General features: G+C 38.1%; 2 protein-coding genes across 8 annotated transcripts in view; one reads left to right on the forward strand and one right to left on the reverse strand.

Moving 5' to 3' along the window:
- The window catches only part of LOC118738706, a 263,750-nt gene that overhangs the window by 184,760 nt on the left and 52,286 nt on the right, over positions 1-26,704 (reverse strand). Inside the window, exon 1 of one of the 6 annotated variants that reach the window (XM_036469631.1) lies at positions 6,730-6,844. The exons of 4 other annotated variants lie outside the window; for them this stretch is intronic. In XM_036469631.1, the coding sequence (XP_036325524.1) occupies positions 6,730-6,810 (81 nt within the window). In that variant the 5' untranslated portion in view covers positions 6,811-6,844. Of the gene's footprint in view, positions 1-6,729; positions 6,865-26,704 lie in introns of those variants that run through there. One more of the 6 variants, XM_036469630.1, reaches the window with a different exon arrangement.
- LOC118738704 (general negative regulator of transcription subunit 4) overlaps positions 6,889-26,704 on the forward strand; it is a 79,496-nt gene continuing 59,680 nt past the window's right edge. The window contains exons 1-2 of one of the 2 annotated variants that reach the window (XM_036469622.1): positions 6,889-7,091; positions 7,146-7,205. The gene's annotated coding sequence lies outside the window, so the exon portion shown is untranslated. The remainder of the gene's footprint in view (positions 7,092-7,145; positions 7,206-26,704) is intronic. The other variant, XM_036469626.1, reaches the window with a different exon arrangement.

The raw sequence follows: 26,704 nt of genomic DNA on the forward strand, positions 1-26,704 counted from the left end.
GTTTAAACAAACACAACTACTCTTAGTAAGATTTTTCTTCTTTTTAAAAGACCGATTATTTATGAATTATAAAAGGATTTTCGTAATTTTATTTGTAAAGCACTTGTATTGCAGCCTCTAGTAGCTGAACAGGCACAACTTCCAAAACCTATTAAACAAGAAACGCACTTTTACTGACCATTTTATTAACAACCTGGCCAATTGAATAAACTCACCTGGAACTTGCAGTTAAAAATCGACCTTATATCGCAGCTTCGCGCTGAGATAAAAAACACAATTCACAAATCTGTGGAAGGTAAACATAATTAGTCTTTATTTGCCACTTGGCATAAAAACTTAAAATTGGTTACCTAAATTTCTAGCCAAAGTCCGGAAAACCTCAAAAAAATTGCAAAATTAAAAGCTGTTGAATATACACAAAAATCACAATTTTTGCAAAAAAAAATATTAAATGGAAAGGTCACAACTAAACAGAATTGTCAAGAACAGTGATGTTGACTCTTACGTTTTCAGCACAATACCAAAAAGGAGTTTTTCTAGTTTAGTTTTTGTTCAAGAGAGCATCATTCAGAACGGGACTACCGAATTTGTCAAAATTACAACAAACACCCCCCAACTGACTTCACCTTATTTTTATTTCACCATGTCACTGCCACTGCGCTATTATATTTTGAGTTTAACGCCATAGCCATAAGGCGTGTTTCTTAACTTTTTTAGGTGATGACAGCAGATTGGCGAAGAGTAGCATTTTCCTCACAAAGAGATCGAAAGAGGAAAAAGTAAAGAAACGAAAACTAGCAAATTTGCAATCACTGTATATACACACACACACAGCTTCAAATGCATGTATAAATACTTACATTCTGCAATATTTTAATATGTTTTGGTAACGATGCACTCATTTTGTTTTACTAAAACGAATTAAAATAAGCTTGCCAAATTTTTCCTTTTGCGTTTTGAATAACAGCTTGGTAAACATATGACTGCAAATCTGCAGCTCTCTCATGTTTTTACGCTCTGTGTTTGGCTGTCTTCTGCAATTTTTTTGTGTTAAGAAACGCTTTCCAGCAGAATCCAGTAAAAATTTTGAATAATTTTTCGTTGTGAAACGCAGCTGTAACCATAGCCATAAAGGTCAATTGAATTTTGATTTTTCGCCATAACCATAATCAGTTGATATCTGAAGTGCGAGTAAAGGTGAAATTAGTCAAGAACGCATAACTTATACTTAAACGCTGTCTGTATACGCAGAATTTTTTCGATTACTGGAGCCCTCAGTGTTGCTTAAGGTGTTCTTACACGATATGTATTTGCATCTGTAAATGTGACTATTTCAATACATATGTAATTGCGTATGTCTAAATTCACAATCTTTATTTAACTATTTAAAAATACGTTCTTTGAAAACGAAATACATAAACTAAACTCAGATGATTCTATCTGTATGTCAGATGAAAACAGAAACATTTCTATTTCGTATGTACCTGTATCTGCTTTGTACAGAAACAAATCTAATTTGCCTTTACACGATATGTTGACATTTCCATATGTAAAAAGTGGCATGTACACATGCAAATACATATCGTGTAAGAACACCTTTACTAATGTTACCACTCATCAGTGCCTTTTCATCAACTTACCTTTTCAACTACAACTTTTCGTGCGATAATCATATATGTAATACTCCTATATTGGCAGTAAGAGCTAGTACCGTCCGAAAACATTACAGTACAGATATATCAATAAACACGCACGAAAGAAAAGGAATACGTTTATAAATAAAGATGTACACAACACATATACAAAAACGGCACTCAAGTACACAATACATTGACAAAAATGGTACTAGACTGTCTCGCTTTGATTTCGGAATGCTTACACATTGAGAAGTTAGCTTACTGCCAATATAGAAGTATTACATATATGGCGATAATAGATGCTAGCTAAATATAAATACTTATTTCTCAACAAAAACTTTATTCGATACTAAATTTCAAATATTTTAAACGTATTTTGAATAGGAACTTATAACTTTTTTACCATCTGCAAAACTGACGAAGTGGCAACCATCTATAGACGGAAGAAATCAGCTGACACGGAAAAATTTAAATTCCGCAGTTTTCTGCGCTACGGGCTACAACTACAGAAAAATTCTGCGATGTTGAATTTTCATTTACATGGAGCTTGGTAAAACAGATCGTGTTAGCTGACTCGGGTTTACGTACCGGTATGTTTACGTTCTTGACCAATTTCACCTTAAGAACGTGTTGGCAGACGTTCAAAAAAAATATTGTTCACAGCCAACGTTTTGGCATAAGATTTTTAATTAGGCATGGGTAACACTGCGCTGCGCGGCGAAATTGCGCTAAAGCTGATGCCAGATAAAACTTTGTAGCTTTGCGAGACATTTGTAACTTTGCCAGCAAAGCGCCAGACGCAAAAGGTATGCCACAATGAGCGCCAAGAAAACAATTTTGTACCGCTTTTTTACTCATCAAAGTTTTTGTGGATTTTATATATTTTGCTTTAAAATTATCAGCAATGTAATTAAGTTTTATGTTTCTGCATGAAAACTCGAATTTGGACGAAACAAAATAAATATTAAACCGGTTGATTGTCAAAGCGCGCTAAAAGAAGGGAGTTGGCCATATTTTCGCTTCGCGCTGCAGCTTCAACGATTTATGTGGCATGCTTTGTGCATTTTCATACAATTCATCTTATCTGTCACGTAAAGCGAAGCAAAAGTTTTATGTGGGATCAGCTTAACACCGTAGCCGGAGTTGCCGCGCCAACACCAATATAAGAAAAGCGCTAGCGCCATTAACACCAGAAACACATGAGACACACACACACAATTCGCCTTAACTCTTTGAAAAATTACACGTACTTTGTTTTTGCTTTTGAGTGTTGAAACCTATGTATCTTGGCAAATTAAAAGATTTTACTCAAGAATGATGAACATATCGTGGCAGTTACTACATACATACTAGCATCTAAATTCGGTTGGCGGTACAAGCGTTGCTCAGCCCCCAAAATTAAAGAAATAATAGACATGACACCGCTGTATGGTGTATTACACTGTACGACGACGGGTACTGTGCTGACCCTCAGATGGCGCCGTGTTTAAATCAGCACGCTGCGCTATTTAGCTTTAGGCCTGGGTAACGGCGCAATTTTTTGGCGCTGACACACTAACTCCAGCGCCACTGTCGGAATCAGCACAGTGTGTTGGCGCAACGGCGCTTCTTCAGGCTAAAGCTCATTTCCTTTAATGCTGCACGCTGCACCAAAGTGAATTAATACAAGGTTATATCGGTTGAGAAAAAACTCAAGTATACCCAAGTTCAAAACCCAATACTACAACAAACCCATCATTTTCACATTCAGAAGGACCGCGACGAATTCTAGCAACACCACCTTGTATAAATTCGCCTTGTGCTACACATCCCTTCTATTTCGGGTGTTCTTTGCTGGTTCTTTGCGACACCTGGTGTTGTCAGAGTTCCGGTGTTGAACTAAGGTGAATTAATAAAAGGTGGTATCGGTTGGGCAAAAACAAGTCAAGTATACCCAAGTTCAAAACCCAAAAATACAACAAACACATTTACAAGTGAAACTTCGCCTTTGTGTGTTCTTTGCTGGTTCTTTGCGCCCGGTGTTGCTGGCGCCATTGCGTCACTGAGTTGTGACAATCGGTATCGGCGCCAGTAACTCATCTCTCGGTATCAGCGCAATGACGCCCAACCGCACTGTGTTACCCACGGCTATTTAGCTGAGTTAAGCTTGATAGACAGTTCAATGTGAGCGGGAGCGTGAACTTTCGCAAAGGCAAAGAATTCCATTTATATTCTTATTGACGCTCACACACATATATCAAAGCTAGTCGTTCACGTGCGAATGCTTTGCATACCTACACAGTTGAGTGTGAGCTTGAAAAAAGGCATATTATGAATTTTAAATTAGTTTTTATTACATAATTCTGAACGATATTTTATTTCTCTATTTTTTGATGTATCAACTATTGCAAAAAGTGAAGTAATAACGAAGATATTGGTCAAAATAAAAAGCTCACGCTGGCTTTAAGCTGAAATTAGTCAAGAACGCAGAACGTATATTAAGGGCCGGTTACTCAATGTCTGGTTAACACTAATCTGCGGTTAAACATCGTTATCGACGTTACCGACTCCCTGTTGTATGCATGGAGTCGAAAACGTCGATAAAGATGTTTAACTGGGGATTAGTGATAACCGGTGATGGTGAAAACGACCCTTAAACGCAGTCTGTACACGCAGAATTTTGTCGATTACTGGAGCCCTAAGGGCCGGTTGTTCAATGTCTGGTTATCACTACCACTACACTATCGACGATTTCGACATCATGCATGTAACATGTGATCGATAAAGCAGTAGTTGTGCTTAACCGGAGCTTCTACCTCCGATTTGTGCTAATCAGACATTGAACAACCGGCCCTAAGTGTTGCTTACTACAGTGCTGCCATTCATCAATGCCTTTTTATAAACTTACCTTTTCAACTACAATTGTACCTGCTATAATAGATTGTAGCTAAATATAAACTACTTAGGGCCGGTTACTCAATATATGCATGGAGCCGAACACGTCGATAATGATGTTTAAACGGAGATTAGTGTTAACCAGACATTGAGTAACCGGCCCTTAGTTTTCCAACAAAAAACCTTATTCAATAGTAAATTTCAAATATTTTAAACGTATTTTGAATAGGAACTTATAACTTTTTAACCATCTGCAAAACAGACGAAGTGGCAACCATCTATTGAAGGAAGAAATCAGCTGACACGGAAAAATTTAAATTCCGCAGATTTCAGAAAAATTCTGCGGTGTTGAGTTTTCATCGTGTCAGCTGACTCGGGTTTACGTACCGGTAGGTTTACGTTCTTAACTAATTCCAGCTTTAGTGCGCTGACACCCATGCCTAGTTTTCATTAGGAGCGTTCCTTATCTCCCAGAAATAGTCAGAAAAAGTCCGAAGTAGTCAGATTTAGTCCAAAAAGCGTTCCTTAATTCGGAAATGACAGCAAAAATGAGAGAGCAACAGTCAGTGAGAGTGACTCTCATCAGTCCGAAGTAGTCAGATTTAGTCAGAAGAATTTTTTCTGGCAAAATCCTGAAAAGTGTCAAACTCAACTGAATTTAAATTAACGGAAATTAAAGAATACGCTAAAAGTGAGAATAATCTAAAAAATAAAAGAAATGAATTGAAATTGGAAGGAGGCAAAAAATAATTGATATAGCAAGTGTTTATTGTGCTTGTGCTTGTGCGAATGTGTTTTGTACATACATTTCTGTTCTTATTTGACGTTAGTTTTGTTGTTGCCATTCTGTGGACTAAAAATTTGGTTTTTTGCGTTCCGCTCTGGCATTTTGACACTTTTCAGATTTTAGTCCGAGAAGATAAGGAATGAACCTATTGTTCTGCGTGATAAACAAAATAACTAAGATCTTGTAAAATTACGGTAAGTGTAGAGCCAGTGCAGGTAAACGTATTACTGTCTTTGATAATGGATAATAGATGCACACTTTTGAAGGCTGGTATCGCTAATGTTCAGGTATGTTGAATGCATCTATCGGAGCTGTTGTCTTATAAATGTTAAAAATAATGCCACTTATTTAAGGGTAGGTATCTTAAATGTTCACTTAAGCTTAAAGTAAAAAAAATATACGTACTAGCAATACTTATAAAATTCGCAATAAATAATTCACAAATCCAGTATTTTCTTCAGCCGATTTTCTTACTTGCATGTTTTCGCAAGAAAAAATTTTCCAGCAGAAATTTGCACCTCAATGTAATTTTGCTCTATTAAAACCTGTGATAGTTTTCTACAATTTACCCAAAAACACAAAAAAAGTATTTCTCCAATCTTGGAGAAATTCCTAGTTCTCAAATTGATATCCAACATCATCCTCCAACTGATCTCTAACCGACGCTCAGATACGTAAAAAGTGATAGAGAAACGAATTTTTAATTATCAAGTGAAAAACTAAAGCTATATAAAGAGGAAAATTGCCAACAAAAGTAAATAATCTTCAAAGTATCTTCAAATAATCGTCAAAGAAAATAAAACGCGAAGTGAATCAAGTGGCAGAATTACTGTCGGACTGTATACTGTGAAGTGAATTACATATTGTAATACGATATTGATTAACTAGATAATACAAAAGGAGTAATAAAGTAAAAAATTAATACTATTTAAATTCTCCTATGTATGTCGTTTCAATCAAAAGGTATAAGTTATTTTACTATTTATATTTCATTATTTGATATGTTTGAGATCAATTGGAGAATCACATTGAAGTTCAAGTTGAGAACTAGCATTTCTCAACTTGAGAAGCAGTTCGATTTTTATACAAAGAAAAGTGCCCTTTTTGTTGAGAACGCTATGATAATCCACTTGAGGTACTGTTGACAAACAACGTTGGAAAAACAGTACCTTCGTTCTCAACTCAACTTCAAGTTTAGCTCAAACCTAAATATAAGTCGGGTAATATAATTTTTTGTACGAGAACACTCGTAATTTAAGTATATGTATGTGCGTATAATGTCGATCTGTTTTGTTTTCATAATGTTTGTATTTGCATATAAATGTTATTTATATTTTTTTCACGGGTTTTTACCATTTGACTTTGTTCATTACCCGAAGCACTGTAGTGAATATTTCTAATAACTTTTTAATCACCGATTTTGAGTAATACTTTTGTAAGAGCGTCCCAACTTCCTTGCTGAATTGCTTCACCAAAAAGGTTGTTGTCTTTGCTGTTCGAATTTATTGACATTTGGCTTGAACAGTACCCATTCACAATGAAATTGGAAAGATCAGCTGATACGATCTGTCAAAATATAATAAACGGACTGTCTATTAGCAAAGTATCGCCCAAGTGGATTTATATTGTTTTAATTAAGATCCATTTCCTTTTTTTGCAACAAAAATTTGAGCTTTTTGGGGAATTTAGCACTCATAGTATTTGTGTGGCAAACAAATTTCCGTATTTCGTCGCTTGCTGAACTATTTCGTCTGCTTGCGGACCTACACATCACCCCGCAACAACTTTGCCAAGTAAGCAAATTGATGAAAAAATCATTTTATGTTCGAAAAGTAATTTCTTTTCAGGAGCTTAATTCGTCTGTCTGTAACTTCTTTCAATTACAAAGATTTATAAAATTAAATTGGGTAAGTAAATAAGCCTTACCTAACAAATTTGTATTGAATAATACATAATATACTTGCATACATATCTCTTCGCGAAGTTTTGTACTTGGATATACTATTCCAAAATAAGCATATATGTACATATATTATATATGCATATATGCGCGTAAATACATTTGTACATATACATATATCGCCTGCTTTCCAAATCAAGGTAAAATTGGCCATTTCTGAGCTACCGTTGATTAGGAGTTATTTATGCATGTATGTATGTACATATACATATAAGGCCTAGTACTATAAAGATGGTATACAAAAATAAAAACAAAATGTATATAGATACATATGTACATATCCAATGGTACATATTAATTATACATGTAACTAGTAAAGTTTTCATATGTCTAAGGCAGTGTTGCCATTTTGAAGTTTTGGAGCTAGATTTAGAGCTCTATTTGGGTTGACTTCGCGAGAGTGCACTACCCTTACAAGAATTGTGTGATGGAAACTAACACATTTAGGGCCGGTTACTCAGTATCTGGTTAACACTAATCTGCGGTTAAACATCGTTATCAACGTCATCGACTCCATGCATACAACAGGGAGTCGGTAATGTCGATAACGATGTTTAACCGGAGATTAGTGTTAACCAGACATTGAGTACCCGGCCCTTAGCCTTATTCTGCATTTCGACTCGAACCGAAATTTTCTCCGTTTGGCAACTTTGGTATTCTACATTTCGATCGCAGTTCCGTTTTTTAACCGACTTCCAAAAAAGGAGGAGGTTATCAGTTCGTCGGAATATTTTTTATACCCGAGCGCACTTGTGCACAAGGGTATTATAACTTTGTTCACATAACGGTTGTTTGTAACAGGCAAAACGAATCGAGATAGATATAGACAAATGTATACATAAATGATCAGAATGAAAAGAGAAATCGATTAAGCGGTGACTGTCTGTCCGTCCGTCCGTCCGTCCGTCCGTCCGTCCGTCCGTCCGTCCGTCTGTGCACACGATAACTCGAGTAAAAATTGAGATATCTTAACGAAACTTGGTACGTGAACTTCTTTTGGGCGTGGGACGGATGGTATTGAAAATGGGCCAAATCGGATAATAACCACGCCTACCTCCCATATAACGGTAATTTTAAGAAATACGAAAACTGCGATATTTTAGTAACTACAGAAGATAATTCACTCAAAATTGATACTTACAATGAGTTTCAGACGGAAAACATGAATATTATAAATTTTTGAAAAATGGGCGTAGCCACGCCCACTTATGGTTAAATGTGTATATCTAGGTAACCGCTGCACCAATTTCTTCCAAACATATAACGGTAATTTTCAGAAAAACGAAAACTGCGATACTTTAGTAACTACTGAAGATAATTCACTCAAAATTGATATTTGCAATGAGTTTTAGACGAAAAATAAGAATATTACAAAATTTTGGCAAATGGGTGTAGCCACGCCCACTTATGGTTACATGTGTATATCTTGGTAACCGCTACACCAATTTCTTCCAAACTTGGCACAGTTGTTGGTCCTGGTACAGCATACCAACTGGCTGAAAATTTCTAAAATCGGACAATAACCACGCCTACATCCCATATAACGGTAATTTCGAGAAATACAAAATCTTCGATAAATCAGTAAATATTGAAGCTAATTTATTCAAAATTGATGATTGCTACAATTCTTTACCAAGAAATACGTTTATGACAAAATTTTGGAAAATGGGCGTAGCACCGCCCACTTGTGATCACATATATGTATCTCGCTAACCGTTCTAGCAATTTGTACCAAGCTCGGTATGGTTATTGTGCTTGCCACATAAAAGCAAACCGTTGAAAATTGTTGAAATCGGACTAAAATTGAGGCCCCTTTTCATATAACGGTAAATTTCAGATATGCTTGAAATTTCAATATTTCGAAATTTAAGGACGCTAATTTACTTAAAATGTATACACCCCGGCTTATCATGTAGCGGTAGCTTTCGGAAAGGTGAACAACATATATTTAATACTTGCGCCGGGTATTTAATGTTCGGCTCCGCCCGAACTTAGACTTTCTTACTTGTTTTTTTTTTTTTTATGTATGTTACCGCATAACTTTGGACCACGTCAACCGATTTCGATGCATCGGAAAGGTAGTGTCTCGGAGGTGGTCCCATACTAATTTGATTAAGATCCGATCAGTGGATCATGAGATATATATATATATATATATATATTTATATATGAGAGTTGAAGTCGGTTTTTTTTTTTGCTAAAAATTACTTGTCTAAGTTGCAAATTTGTTGACGGAGGACGTTTCCATTGTTATTTTCGTGGGTTTAAATGATAAAATTTTATAAAAAATTTAAGTAAAATATACTGTGTAAGTCATCATAAATGAATTTTGTCGATTTCTGTGTTTTCGCGAGCGGTAATACGGGCAATACGAAAAATTGGATCAGATAATGGCAACCAAAAGTACAAAGTACAGGCGTTTTTGTTTACATTACCTATAAATAAGACTGAAATGCACTGAATACAATTTATTCTTTTTATATGCGGCCTTCGGCCGCGCTTAGGGATTATATCCCTTACTACGTAGAATTTTCCTTTCTGTGTGACCTAACTGGGGCTACCGCCCCAGTGATGTAACCTTGGGAAAGGATGAGGTAACTAGAATTCCCTTTCTGTGTGGTAAACCTGGGGCTGCCGCCCCAGTGATGTCTATTTTGGTTACTGGGGGTTTTATAAAAATGTCTTGTATATAAAAATGTGTGTATAAAAATGTATTGTGCAAATGAATATTTAACATTTTTCAAGCGAATAAACGCAAATGAAAATTGTGATTTTTGGCAATTTTTCGAAAGGGTCCCTAGGAAACCATAGGGGACCTAGGTCGTCGGGGGTTGCATTTTTGTCAATGGCGGTTCATTCCCTCTCCAAAAAGGTGAGAGGTGCCACGCTCACTTACTTTTCGCCCACCGCCCCTTTAACGAACGGCCATAAAGGAAAGCCAACCCAATTTTACTTTTAAATTACAGTGATGCTAGATATACATATTTAGTTATTTTAAAATATTTACAAACTTTAACTTCATATGCTGCTATAGTTTGGTGGCAAATATTTCTTTGTTTTGTTTCGATTTCACACATTCCTAGGCAAACAGCTGATTTCGAAAGATGTTTTCTCTCTTCCTCTTCTTCTTTCGTTTCGATCGTAACGCAGAATACCTAAGTTCGATTCCAGCGGAGCGGAATGCGGGAACGTAATCGAAATGCAGAATAGGGCTGATTCTCATTTATCTTACTAACACAATTGCAAATTTTGCGTTGGTTAAAAAGAGACCACTAAATAAGGCAATAAGTTGGAGGAAGACGGAAGATCACATGTACACAAATGTTTACATCACGTTTTGCATATTGCTCTTAAAAAGTTGATAGAAGTACTTGATTGAGATCTCCATCACCAGTATAACATGATCAATCAAATGACTATCACTGTTCTTGTAGGGACGCTTTGAAGACCATGACTTTATGGGGGGTGTAGAGGGGGGTCGTACACATCACAAAACTGAAAACCGGACGGCGGGGAAACTCATAGTTTACGAGTAATTTGTTGTTTCACCTAACAAAATGTACGATAACAAACCATTTCAAACAAATACAAGTGTGCAGAAAACAAACATTTCAACTAAATTAAGCTATTTGAACGTTTATCTTTTTTATAATTTGTTTATTTTCCATTAGACAGCCGAAATAGTAGGAGCGTTCCTTATCTCCCAAAAATAGTCAGAAAAAGTCCGAAGTAGTCAGATTTAGTCCAAAAAGCGTTCCTTAACTCGGAAATGACAGCAAAAATGAGAGAGCAACAGTCAGTGAGAGTGACTCTCATCAGTTCGAAGTAGTCAGATTTAGTCAGAAGAATTTTTTCTGGCAAAATCCTGAAAAGTTCAAACTCAATTGTTTTAAATTAACGGAAATTAAAGAATACGCTAAAAGTGAGAATAATCTAAAAAGTAAAAGAAATGAATTGAAATTGGAAGAAGGCAAAAAATAATTGATATAGCAAGTGTTTATTGTGCTTGTGCTTGTGTGAATGTGTTTTGTACATACATTTCTGTTCTTATTTGACGTTAGTTTTGTTGTCGCCATTCTTTGGACTAAAAATTTGGTTTTTTGCGTTCATTTACTTTTCCTGTTATTCTCTTTTAGTGAGCGCATTTTGCTTACGCTCTGGCATTTTGACACTTTTCAGATTTTAGTCCAAAAAGATAAGGAACGAACCAAGTATGTATGAATGTATTTATGGACAATGACCGAAACGAAGATGGCCGCACGTGTGAGTAACGTGTTGCCAGAATACGTTTCGAAATGTATTGCCAGATGTTCAAAGCGTAAGAATATTAGGTTCGTTCGCGTAGCTGTTAATTGTTCATGTTTAACCAAAACTTACAAGTTTTTGCGTTCGCGTACGCAAAAAACTTGCAAAGTAGGGGAAATTGAGAGAGCAAAGTGACATTTCATTTCGAGGGGAAGCTGCTGGTTTCTGCTGGAAAAATTTTTGCCAACAGCAATTTGCCAACAGGAAAACAGCTGATCAAAACCAGCTGGTTGGCATTTACGCAAATCACAAAATTGAATTTGATGGTTTGGAAGTTAAAAATTACAAAATTCGACTAATTAAACTTGTAAGAAATAAGTAGTTATTTTTTTAATCAATAAACCGGTCAGTATAACATTTTGTGATAACTTTTCGTACGTTTTAAATTTTACACTTTTGAATGTAAACAAAAATTATATCAGCTGTTCGTCTAACTTGCAAGTTTCTGCAAATTTTCTGTTCGCGTACTATTTTGGATATTTCTCTCTTGTGAGCGAACAGATGACATTTCGCCGGAATTTGGCAGTTGGTTGGTTTCTGCTGGAGATTTTAAACGAACGCACCTATTATAAAGGCCAATATGATAAGTGATATTTTATTATGAGTTTAATAGCTATTATGAGTATTATGTGTGCAGATAATGTCATTTTTCAGTAAAATGATAATAATTATTGATTGTATGATTTAAATATACATCATAATTATAGTATAGTCACTTATTGTTGAGAAGTTCTGCTCAAAAATACTTCTGCTTCTTTTCTTCACAACACAGAAAGAGGATTCTACTTTGTGAGGGTTATAATCCTTCTGCTTCTTTTCTTCGAACCACAGAAAGATAATTCTACTTTATGAATTTGTATAAGACATTTAGTTATTTGCAAAAAACACTTGCACTTTTCGCACTTTCTTTTGATGCATTTCACGCATTTTTATATACAAGACATTTTTATAAAACACCGCAGTCATAACCATTCTCGTTCAGTTTAGTTCGCCAATTCTGAAAAGCAAGTTAATTGAATTTTTTTAATCAAGTAACACCACACATCGACGGTCAAGATTTTTGAACCGATAATTTTTCATTTCGTCTTTCGGTATAAGTTGTATTAATTGAACCAAACTATTAATTTTTCTTACTGTTAGTTTTAGGCAGTTAGTTAGTTCTCGTTCCCACGACAGTCGGGTCTACGTAACCGGAACGACCCAGATTTATATCTGGCCAAGGACTGTCACTCCAGCAACACTCCCCAAAAAGTCTTTGGGGAATTTGTATGCTGCTACAACAACAACAACATTAATTTTTCTTTATTTTTGCAATTTCTTTGGGTATTCATTCCCAATAAAATTTGAAACTCGTATCAAAGTAATCTCGTTTAACATTCTCAAACTGGTTGAATATTTTCAGTCTGATTTGGTCTTCCGGTAAATTCGGGGGTGGATAGTCTTGATCTTTGTTGCGTACCTTGTTGGCGACAGAAGGAACCTAAGGAGATACAGGTAATACTCCCAAGTATTCAAAGCCTTCGCTGCATCCCGGGAGCAAACAACTTGGTCCATAAAAAGATTCGAGCTAGTGCGTTAAACGCCATTCTCAGCCCACGTTCGGTATAATATTAAACAAAATTTTGGACCGAAAATCACATGAGATATACAACCAAATGAGCGTGAATTTTTTGTTAAACTAATTAGATTTAAAGCAATATTCAAATAGTGATCGATTTATGCGCCATTATTTTTGAAAGTGGATATTCAAAACGACATACTCATAGAATAAAATAATAATAATAATAAATAATAATCTGAAGTAAATACTGTACTGATTTTAAATCGAGTACCATCATCTTATAACATAGACTTTAATAGTACGGACTTCACGTCTACCGTTGGCGGAATTTACAACTTGGTATTTGAGTCTTTGGACATGGAATTGTTTCCCATTCTCGATGCAACTTATTTGACAAACGAACAGCGACAGTTCGAAGGGGAGATATATAACCTATATCCAGCGCCGGTTCAATGGACCGACACCGAAATAGCCGCCCTCAATGGTAAAATATCTGCTTACGTTGGCCAACCATGGTTGATAAAATCCCATGCCATACACCAAATGAATGAGTTGGAAATATGTGAGAGAGCATATCGGGAACTGAAGGCGAATGAGGTGTTAACACCTCAGGGTCGTCTTCATCAAATGATACATTTTTGTTATCGAACTGCTCGGTTGAAGTTAAAACGCGAGTCGGCTTCACGCCAGGCAGATCTGATCGGAAAATTTCAGTCGAAGATTCGTGAGCTTCGGATGTCTTCACCGAATACGGGAATCCCGACGTGCGATCCCCAATAAAGTTTGAACTCGACCTTCCCTGGTTTTTGAGAATGAACGGGGAACGATGAGTTCAACTCAAAATACTGTTCCATCACAATATTTAGCCTTAACCATACCAGATTCGATTCCAAACCAGAATATACAGACTTCGGTTCAGGCAACTGAACCACGGTATACCCTGACCACCAGTACGGTTAATTCAAATGCTCAACCAGCCGTTCTCAATTCAGTGTTAGGCGGAACGGAACCAACACCCTCATTACACCAACTGTCTGTAATGGTGTCTGAGTTGCTGAGAGCCCAAACACAGATGCAACAGCAAATGATCCGTGATCGGATTCTGTTGCAGACACAAATTCCTGACGTTCGTGATATGAACCAAACCATGCCAAAGACCTGGAATCATACCTGGATACCACCCTCGGTGGATCCTCCGCATGGTTCTTTGGGTGGTCCTGCAACCTTACAAACTCAAACGATCAATACCTACCGTGGTGTTAGAACGTCTCATATCCAAGAACCAATTAATCAACCATCTCATTTATATCCGAATTATTCGCTATCCGGTCCACCACAATCACGACCAAATCAAGCCACTATATTCGACGAATCTGCCCTGCGACAGGATGCCTCCTGATGACGCCTCAACACCACCTTGACGACGAGGCCCAGATGTTCCCAGTAAAGTAGCATAACATAATGCTCTGCAAGCAGTTCCTCGCTGGGAGCCGCAGACGTGGCCATCCCAGCGGGCAACTGCTCGCGGAAGAGCCCTCGCCACGGCACGTCAGGAGGCATCTTTACGAACTGACAGACGAAGTCCAGAGGTATATCAAACAACCTCTGGACCCGTCAACCTACCGACAGGCCCTGAACGGCATTCACAGGGAATCAGTCTCAAGTTATGTAGACTCCCGCCCTGTGAATGCCGTTCTAGGCACACAACCACCGGACGTGGACGGGACAGAACTTTGTCTGCCTCGGGAGACCCGCGCCACAATAGCCCAACTTCGCTCTGGCTATTGCAGCAGGCTCAACAGCTACCTGAGCAGAATCAACGAGGATGTGCCCAACCAATGACCGGCATGTGGAGAGTCGCCACATGAATCCCGGCACCTCTTCACATGCCCTGAGAACCCCACTCAGCTAACGCCCCTGTCTCTATGGACAGCACCTTTGGAAGTAGCACACTTCCTGGGCCTCCCCCTAGCTGAAATAGACGACAATGTTGATGGATGAACCGCCCCGAACGGGGCTTAGTAGCGGCTACAACAACAACGAATCTGCCCAAGCGGATGTAATGGATAGGAAATTCAGAGGCTTACCATCATGGATGGGACGTGCTCAATTCGATGGCGTTCATGTGAACGAAAAATGTCTATCGGTTGAAGATTATTTGGCTATTATTAGCTCATTTCGATATAAGATTGGAGTAGCCGACCATGAATTGGTAACGCGTTTGGTACCCACACTCAAGGGGCCGCTCGACAATGCTACTTCACCGAACTGAGAAACTTCGGAGATTATCAAGAGTTTTGCACGAAACTTCGTGCTCGTTTCCTCAACAAACATACTCGGGCCCAAGTAATGTCATATGCACAGATTAAATTCGATCCACGTTCGCAAACACCGCTGAAACATATCGATGACTTGACATTCCAATTGCAGGGTAATTCCTGTGGGCTGCATGAACGGCACCACCTCGATATCATCATTGGTACCTTATGCGATCATCTGCGTGAACTCGTCCACCCTCGACAAGTCCACATGTTGGAGCAATTGCGTGAGTTCGCTCAGCGAATTGTACCACATTTGTTCATTGTTGCCACACCCCGTCCGGAAAGAACCTGTTCGGATAGACAGTGATCAGCGCCACGGGAAATTTCGGTAATACATGATTCACCGGATGAGTCTTCACATTCGGAATATACCGCTTCGTTTCCTGGATCCGACTCCGATTACAGGGAATGTGCATACGTGAACAAGCAAAGAAACCAATTAAAGCATCTCAGAAACGTAGGTATTCGAAACCAGTCCAAAGGGGAATGATACGAAAGTAGGAACTATCGTCGACCCATTTCTCGCTGTTGAGGGCGACGAAAATACACGATGTGCAAAATGTCTCGTGTGGGGCCATCACTTCAAAAAGTGTCGAACCCAACCGAATAGGGTGATCTGCTACAAATGTACACGAGCGGGGGTTACGTCTGATCAATGCCCGTGTTCAAAAAAACGCGTAAGGGAGTCGATTGGGAATAGTGGTCCATCGTACTCAGAATCCACTACCTTTTCTAAATCCACTGTCTCTAACAATCCTCATTCGACCGAAGTCCCTCTACAAATCGACAAATCTTCAGTACCGAATTCCAGTAATAATTATACTCTGATTCTTAACGAGTATAATCAAACTCAAAGGGATGGCAAAGAACCATCAACCCAATGTTCTGAAACCTACTTCAGCTCCAGTCCCTAATCACAATCAAGACGGAGACAACAAAGTTAACCCACCACGACTCCGCGATGTTTTTTTTATCTCAAAAAATGCTTGACATATAATATGCCGAACGATTGTCGAACAACCAGTCTCATGCGGTTTTACTCGATGGTGGAGCCGAAGTCACAGTCATTTCACAAACATTTTATGAGAAGTACAAATGGGGACAGTTGCAACTTACCAAAACATCCATTGGTCTCGCCGATAATTCGATTTCTTTTAAGGCCATTGGTAAAGTGAATGTATTATATACGGTTGGTAGTCCTACCCGACTTGTGCCAACTCTTGTAGTGCCTATCTCACTGAAACACCCAATTATGGGACGAACATTCCTTGAGGCCTTCTTTTTCGAACTGGTGCAGAACCAAGAGAAAGTTCAACGATTTTTAAAACATACAGCCAAAGGTGATACTGAAGAAGTTGCATCCGCTAAAGTCGAAATGGTTACGGCGGATAAATTTATTAATTTTTGTAACCAGCCACCAGGGAGTGGGAAAGAACAAGCTCAGTTATCTTCTATGAGTAATGATCTGGAGCCAATTGACGCTTCCACACTCGGTTTAGAGGGTGAACTAGATACCCCAAAAATAACGAGCGTCAGCCTTCCGCATAATCTCACCCCAGATCAAAGACAAATGTTGGACATCGTTCTCAGACTTTTTAATCCAACTCCTGAGTCTGGTCCTTTAAATATCACTAATTAGATCGAACACGTAATTGATACGGGTGATGCAAAACCCGTCATGAAACGCCAGTATACAGTATCGCCATATGTGGCTGAACAAGTTCAAGCCGAATTGGATAAAATGCGTAGTCGTGACATCATTATGACCATCGAAGAAAGCACTTGGCGGTCACCAATTCTGGCTGTAAAGAAGAAAGACGGAACGTGTCGCGTGTGCTTGGACGCGAGAGAGCTGAATAAAATTACCATTCCAAATGCCTATCCAATTACGGATACTAACCAAATTTTAGCACGATTAAAGTCAGCTAAATACCTAACCAGTATTGATCTGTCTCAAGCTTTCTTTCAAATTCCTTTGGCAAAATCGAGTCAACTGAAAACCGCTTTTGCATTCGGTAACAGACTTTATGCTTTTCGTCGCATGACGATGGGGTTGAGAAATTCACCCGCCACATTAGCCATTCTCATTGATAAAATTTTCTGTGATTTGGTTCCACATGCATTCGCATATGTGGATGATTTTATAATTTGCGCTTCGACGCTTGAAGAACATGTTAAGATCAGTGTTGCCGCGAAACATTTTTAGCGGTAGCTAAATTCAGGCTAAAAAAGGGCTAAACAAGAGCTAAAAATCGTCGTTGTGGCTAAAAATGGTAGCTAAATATTTTTACCTACATATAAATATATAAGTATACACGCAAACATTTTCTATAAGTAATGATATAGAAAAACAATGAACTCTGGAAAGAATTAATATTTTATTCAACAAAAAAACTTGTTGTGTAACACATAAAGCATATTAAGGGCCGCCAACTTACCTATTTTAAAGTATAGTTAAATCGTTAATGGATAAGATAACGGCCCAGAAACGTAAAAAACATACATATACATATGTATGTACAGTTTAAAAATTAATTTCTTACATAAACAAAAAAATGAGATCACATTAAGAATACATAAGTACTAGAATCATATCTATATACAGTGTCGGACAATACTAAATAACTTAAATAATTTCAAACTATGCTTCGAAAAATATCCATTTGTAAAAGAAATTTTTAAAATGTTATGTTATAATTTACAAAGAATTAAAATGTCGGTGCTTTATTATTGTCCGACGCTGTATGTATCAAACAAACAAAAGAGTATTCATTTAATGAACTCATAGTAAATTAATTTAATCTATAAACATTTTTTTAACACATTAAATATCTATATCTATATCAATACTATCATCGCTAAGCGATTCTTCGTCGTTACAATTTTGTTCATTTCTCATTAACCTGACGATATCATCTGTAATTTCAAAATCATGACAACATTTCTGTACATTTTTTAAGCCATATCTTACAGTTAATAAAGCGTTTAACATTGCAAAATTTATTTTATTTCTGTGCTTATTTTTAACGAAATTTATTATAGAAAACGTCCTTTCAACTTCTGCGTTACTTAAAGGTAAAAGAAGCAACCGATAAACAAACTTTTTCCACCACTTAAGCTAGCGACACAATGAACAGTTTATTTGCCTTAAAGGAAAGGCGTTCGCTTTATAAGCGAAGAGGTAAATTCATGAAAATCATATACAAAATTTTAATGTCAATGATGAATAAATTTTGAAAAGGGCTAAAAAAGGGCTAGGGGCAATTTCAAATTTTTGTGGCCAAAAAAAGAATTTGGTAGCCAAATTTAGCCACCAAAGGGCTAAAACGGCAACACTGGTTAAGATATTGGCTATTGTTGCAAAACGTCTGGCTGTGACCTCAAAACAACCATTAGATAGATATAAAATCGAGAACAACCTCCTATATCACCGATTGAAATTTTCCAATCAAAGTGCGGAAATACTGTGGACACTTTGTGTACTATCTTCTGACAGAGCAAAAATCCTCGATGAAAACCATAACCAACATTCGCATCAGGGTGTTTGGAAAACTTATAGACGTATCTTACAACGCTACATATATGAGTTCGTTTACTAGTACGTTCGGCAATGTGAACTATGCCACCGCATTAAACCAAGTAATGAGAGCACCAAAACACCTCACGGCGAATATAGAAAACCAAAACGACCGGATAGACAATTATCGATTGACTTCGTCGGTAAGCTGCCCATGTCTAAAAATCGTAACCAACGGATCTTCGTAGCCATCGACTGTTACTCGCGATATGTCTGAGCGCAGCCCATGAAAAACGCAAACGCCATATCCGTAGTCAATTGTTTTCGCCATATATTCTCGGTGAATGGCTGCCCCGAACTGATTATATCAGATAATGGTACTCAATTCATCAGTCAAACTTTCGCAAAGCTTTGCGCCGATTATAATATCAAACACATGAAAACGCCTTTGTACCATCCACAAGCCAATCAGGTAGAGGCGACAAACAAAAGCATTAACCTTGGATTACGTGCTCACATGGCTGATCTTCTTGAACATTCCTCTTGGAAACTATCTTTCTCGTGTTATTCATGATATTAACACTTCAGTGCATTCAGCCACGGGCTACACGCCATATTTCCTACACACCGGTCGTGAATATGTGAAAGATGGAAACGAATATAAATTATTATTGGATGTAAATCCATACCATACCCAGGAGGTGGAACAACGTAAAGTTCTGGCTGATGAAATTCGAGACAGACAGTTCGAACAATATCAACAAACCGCACAACGGGCATTGACCCGCAAAAGAGAACGCCATTTCGAGATAGGCTTGGAAGTGTACATTCCCAATCCTAAACAGTCCGTGGCCGGAGAGGACTATACACAAAAACTAGCCCCACCAAAAATTAGAGCCTATGTTTCACGGAAACTTGGTTCGAACTCATATGCTTGGCAATTATTCCGCCGATTTAATCACAACACGTTAACTCATTCAGTACATTCGCCTTCTCAAGAATTTCGATGAATATATGGCGGGCCTTCATATTCCATTGATTCTGCCTTATTGAAATAATAATTACGTTTGTAAATGAAATTAATTACTGAATAAATTTATTAAGTTTAGTTTTGTTATATCCATAGTTTTGTTATATTATATCCTCAGTCCATTGCTAGTAAATCGATCAAAGCAAACAAGAAAAGATTCATAACCAAATCATTTACCAATGCCTTTCATCTACCGTAGCTTATGCAATGCGTACTGAAACTAAATAGGAAAGACGGATCATGTGTACTAGAGCTCTTGTTAACAGTCGATTATCCGGTTAACCGATTATTCGAATAGTCGAGTAGCAACTTTTGCATTGACTGAAAATCGAATAGCAAGTATTCGATCGTTTCATCAACTTCGACTAGTCGTGCAATTGATTAACTGTCATTATTCGAATAGTGAAAGTTGTTTAAATACAACAACTCACAAAAAATTTGCTTCATCCAAAATGAGTTTACGTAAGCGTAGCTGGGTGTGGAACTTCTTTTCTAATTCCGAAGGTGGAAAAGAAGTCAAGTGTTCAATATGTGGACAAAATATGGCATATAATAATTCGACATCGTCTTTGGCAACCCATTTGAAGGCCATTCATAAGAGGAACAAGTAGCAGGACCTGGAAATGTATGTTTATGTTAACGAACTAATAAGTGGTAATTTTCCATAGTAGCCAATAGTGAATGCGCCGAACCAAGCAATAGCACGATTAATTGCAACAAATATGTTACCCATTTCTTTTGTTGCAACCCTGAATTCCATGAGTTTATGAAGGTGATGGATGCACTTTGAATTTTGCTTATTTTGCTATAAGACACGGGTTCGTCTCCATCATAATGCATGCAGTACCACACCATTTTTGGTACTATAAATATTCAAAGCCTATCAACCGCAAAACTTATGAAATATCGAAAGAAAACAACTATTCGAATAGTCGAATCTGTCAAGTAATCGAATGAAAACAACTACTCGATTATGAACGGTTAGTCGAGAGTGAACGGTTAATCGATTAATGGTATTCGATTATTTTTTGAAACAACTTTTTCTATTCGATTAACCGATTAATCGGTTAGTCGATTAACAAGAGCTCTAATGTGTACATATATACATATGCGCTCAAAGGCGAACTGAACGAGTCAGGATGGGGTTGACGAAGATCATGTAGAACGATTTCGATGTAAGGGGTCTAACGTCCAGGCCGTGAATCGCATTCGAACCACCATTCTCATATCCCTACTAAACGCTCCACAGGTTTTTTTGTTAACGTGTCGCTGAAGATGAGAGGGGGATAATGATCTATTATTTTTATTGGCCAAATAATAGACATAAGAACGATTATGAGAAATGTAAACATAACAAAACTGTCAAAGCTAAACTTCCAAATTGGGGGATTGCCAGATGAATGTACGTAACCAATAGTTATTCAAGACACGAACCATTATATCAATATAGACACGAATTGACATGGCCACTATGAAAACGCCCACACTGACATACGATAAAAGAATCGGTGGTTACAACCACGAGGCTAGAAAAATATAGTTTCTTTTTCCGAATTGGACACGGAGCGAACCATACTCATCATCCCTCGCAAGAACGGAATTACAACCAAGTAATTAAAGTGTATTAAAAGCTTGTATTAAAAGCTGGCGACATTCGGGGAGTCGATACTCACCCCTCAGTGGAAAGTGGAAAGTGAAATCGACTGCGTCCAAGCAAATATAAGGAAAAATGGTTTTTTTTCTTGTATCGAGTTAATAGAGGCAAAAGGTGCCGTCACATTCCTTCCGGCAAATCCCCAGCCATGTTGTTGCGTAGAATAAAGAAGTTGTGAGCATCAAATCTGGCCTATTCATTTGACAGCAATTGAGCCACCATAAGCCGGTAATACAAAATCATTACACGTAAGTCAGCCACTTGCCACCATCTATTGGAAACGAGCTATCCATAAACCGTAAATAAAGATTCCTGTTTGGACCGACAAACTAAGGTCAAGCAAATCAACACTTGTATTTGTTTGAAATGGTTTGTTATCGTACATTTTGTTAGGGGACATTTTCAACTTTAACAACAAATTTCTCGTAAACTATGAGTTTCCCCCGCCGTCTGGTTTTCAGTTTTGTGATGTGCTTTTTGTTCAAAGCGTGGTACACTCTCGCGAAGTTTCCCCCTTTATTTTTCTATTTAGCTCGGAAAATCGGGTTTTAGCTCCTAGCTCTTTTTTCAGCTCTTTTCAAATTTATGTAGCACTTTTTTAGCTCCAGAAAGTTTTAGTTGTATTTGGTATATATAAGCCAACAGCGTTGATAAAATGGATAATTTCGAGATGCAACCATAAACTCTTGGATCTAGGTTAAAGAATTCAAGAATTAATTTAAAGAAAATCCATTTTCTGATAGCGCGGATTTTCGCCAAAAACGGCCGATGACAATTCTTTTGGCCGATACTACCCTCGGCATCGGCCGATTATTCGGTCGGACTCTACTGAGAAGTGTCAAAAATATAGACAATGAACAACAAAATCCACAAAAGACATTCGATTCTTGAGTTCCAGTGCATCATTCATCAACAAGCATTGTGTGAAAAGCATGGTTTCGCTTCCGTTCTAATATAATGGGCGTAGTCAAAAAAATAGTGAACCCCATATCTTCACAGTTAATGCGTAAAGGTTGAGACTTATGCAAAGTTTATAGTTTTTATGGATATATGCCAGCAATTATTGAATTTGAACGTATAGTTTAAGGGCGCTAATAAAACTTTTATAATAATTATAGCTCTCACTCGCGCTTTTGAAGGTTTTTGGTAAATTATCCCCCTTATTATGAATTTTCATACGATAGGGATAGACGCTTGCAAGCGTACCTTATGAAATCAGTTTTCGTATTATACACCCCTATTCTGCAACTCTTTCGTATTCGGATTTTGCTACGAATCGTAGAAATAGTATGCTGCAATCCGAATCGTATCTTCGAACTTTCGAAATTCGTAACAATGGCATGCCTAAAAACGAACGAGTAAGCTAGTTTGCGTAATTTTGTACGAAAACAATTCTGTGTCGGAGGCGAGATAAAATATGTAAAGCGATGTGTGTTTGCAGGAAATATTAGAGTTGTTCATTTAAACAGATAAATTTGCTTTTCGCATATACGTATATTTTTATCCACTGCTTTATATAAACGAGCAAAAAAGAATCTTTGTTGCCCCTCATCGATAAACTTGGGTCCGGTTCAGTTATTTGTACAATGATTTTCGGTTGTTGTGTCCAGACGCATAACCCGAATCCAAAAACTTTAACATACACATGTAATCGAAGGATTTACATTTTATTTAGGATAAATGTTTCAAATTTCCTACCACTAGCTTATTAATAAACTCGGTTTGCACTATTCACTTTTTGTAAATTTCGACGTGGGTTCTGCGCAAAAATACCGTGGATGGTGTAGCCGGAGTGATATTCACAAGAATACCTTTGTATACCTTTGACATGCGGAAGCCCCTCTTCTCCGGCAACACAGAAAGGAGAAGTCTACTTAGTAAGGGTTATAATTCCTAAGCGCGGCCGAAGGCAGAAGCAGGCGCAACAGGTGGTGGACCTAACAAAGTGCATGTTTTCAATGCCTTGGAAGAAGCTGTTAATGCATTAACTGGATTTAGAACCAGAGCTTCAGGCATAGGAGGAGTTCTGGCTTGTGGTTCAACAATTCAACCAGAAGCTGACATAGATGCGCCCATGGTTACTATGGCCGACAGCTCAGCATACCTTTGTGAATCCATTGCCATAGCGCCCTTTTACTCTGCTGCTATAATTGCAAATTCATCAGAATCCATAATTTTCCTCAAAATATGTAAAATTAACCAATTTTACAATAAACAAGCACATGATGAGTGTTTTTTTAATTCCTTTCCACTTTGTTTTACTTCATTCAGCTATCTTCGAAAAACAACTGATAGCTGGCAATGCTGCACATGTTTCCGCAAGGGTTGCAGCATGTGGATTTTTCGTTTTTCGTAGCGTAGCTACGAATTACGAAAATTCGGGTTCTAGAATAAGGGGGATAGTTTTCATACGCCCGAGAGATGTATTGTTGTGAATGGCTGTGGTTTTTATTGTTGTTGTAGCGGCTACAACAACCCCGCCTAGATCGGTTAGTATCTCAGTCGTTGTCGCCACGCTCAACTAACGGAAGACCCAAGAAGCGTGCAGCCTCTATAGAGTCTGTCCACAGGGACAGAGGCGTTAGTTGTGTGTGGTTATCCGGTCATACGAAGATATGTTTCGAGTCGTGGGGTGTCTCTCCGCATGCCGGACACTCATTTGGCACATCTGCGTCGGTAAGCTGACTTCGTCATTTCATATAGCAGCCCTTTGACGTGCGTGCTTCTCTGTAAGCAAGTGTCTGTTCGGGTGTCCACTTCTGTGGCTCTTTACTAGGAATTGGTAGCATTTTTGTCTCGTCATGCAGGTGGTGTTCTGGGGACGTCAGAAGACATCCAGTCGCTGTCCGAAGTGCAGTGTTTGTGTTGTCTGCATCCTAATAGTCCCCGGCGACCATACTGGTGCTGCGTAATTTAAAACCGGTCGGCCAATTGCCTGTTATGTTGCCAGCAACGTTTATTTGTCTTTGCCCCAAGTACTGCCGGCTAGCGACTTGAAGACCTTGTTGCGGCTCTTTGTTGTTGTTGTTGTAGCGGCTACTAAGTCCCGCTCGGGTCGGTTCATCCGTTAACGTTGTCGTCCGTTTTAGCTAAGGGAAGGCCCAGGAAGTGTGCGACTTCAATAGGGTCTGTCCATAGGGGCAGGAGCGTCAGCTAGGTGGGGTTCTCAGGGCATGTGAAGAGGTGCCGAGAGTCATGTGGCGACTCTCCACATGCCGGGCATTGGTTGGGTACATCCTCATTAATTCTGCTCAGGTATGAGTTTAGCCAGAGCGAAGTTGGGCTATTGTGGTGGTTGTTTAATGAACCTCTGGACTTCGTCCGTCATTCTTAGGTTTATTTTCTTTTTCGATGGTCATATTATTGCCTTTTTATAATCAGGCAACATTAAAAAAGAAGTTTTCACCATCGAATAAACAGTGAGTGCAAATAGCTTACGTATAAACGTAGTAACAGTCTAGTGCCGTTTTTGTATATGTATTGTGTACGTGAGTGCATATGTATTGTGTATGTGTTGTGTACATGTTTATTTATAAACGAATGTGTTACTTTTCTTTTATACGTGTTTATTGATATATCTGTACTGTAGTGTTTTCGGACGGTACTAGCTCTTACTGCTAATATATGAGTATTACATATATGGTGTAATCCATTATTTTTATAAACAGAACGCAAGAAAATATTTTTCTTTTATTTTGGCCACTCTGAGTTTAGTTTTTGAATTCAACCGCGATGCAAATTTACATTGTTAGATCTAATTTACACATTTAATTTTTTTACGAGCCTCCTGACGAGCTTTGACGAGGGCTCTTCTGCAAGCAGCTGTTTGCTGGGATGACCACGTCTGTGGCTCCCCACAAGGAACTGCTTGCAGAGCATTGTTCGTCGTGTAGATGGTGTTGGGGCGTCATTACCCAGCAAAAAATTAGGTTTGATATACATTTGAGAATGATTTGAAATCAAAGCCTTTATCAATTGTCAAACGTTTGAAAATGATTTGATATTGATTTGAAAATTACAGCTTTCTGAATAAAAATGGGAGTTTGATCTCCATTTGAGAATATGGTTAACTCTCAAATCAATTTCAAAGGTTATTTATCACATGTACTTCAAATGTGGAAATAAAACTTATAATAGGAAATGTATATTTCATATTTATTTTTTCTTCGCGATGTACATATGTATGTACGTAACAAAAGAAACAATTAAGATAAAGTAATTTATAATAAATTCGTCTTTCTCTTTGAAATTTTTTCTATTCATTCTTTTTTTCAATTGATTTTTTTCTTAAAATTGAATTTTATTCTTACAATTTTTGATTTAACTGCGCATTTTTATAACGTTTGATACTTGACATCTTTCTTCAAATCAACCTCAAATGAATTTTAAATGTAAAATTTAAACCTCGTTTTCAATTTGAGAATCATTTGAGAAAAACTTTTGATATCAAATTGAGAAATACATTTTTCTCAAACGTTTGAAACTGTGTTTGCTAGGTAGGAGGCATCCGGTCGCTGCTCGTAGTGCCGTGTTCTGGCAGGTCTGTAGCTTCATCCAATGCGTCCTGCTAGTCCCAGGCGACCACACGGGGGCGCTGCATAGTTTAGAACCGGCCGGCCAATTGCCTTGTATGTTGCCAACAACGTTTCTTTATCTTTGCCCCAAGTGCTGCCGGCCAGCGACTTGAGGACATTGTTGCGGCTCTGTACTTTGTTGACAATGCGGTTGTATGCGCTGAGAAGGAGAGCAGACTGTCGAAGGTAACTCCGACGATTTTCGGGTTATACACCGTCGGTGTTGCTACGCCATCAACGCGAATACCCAGGTGCAGTCTGACCTCCTTCGTCCAGGTGGTGAATAGGGTTGCCGAGGATTTCGCAGGAGATAGGGCAAGGCTCCTTGCAGTGAGATAACCGTTTACTTTCGAGCACAAATCATCAATTCCATTCCCAGACGCCATGATCGAACAATCGTCCGCATAAGAGACAATATTGACACCCTCTCGTTCCCACGACAGTCGGGTCTACGTAACCGGAACGACCCAGATTTATATTTGGC

This window comes from Rhagoletis pomonella, unplaced genomic scaffold (genome assembly GCF_013731165.1).
Source record: "Rhagoletis pomonella isolate Grant_MI unplaced genomic scaffold, Rhpom_1.0 Rhpom_scaffold_00005, whole genome shotgun sequence".
Classification (NCBI taxonomy): domain Eukaryota; kingdom Metazoa; phylum Arthropoda; class Insecta; order Diptera; family Tephritidae; genus Rhagoletis; species Rhagoletis pomonella.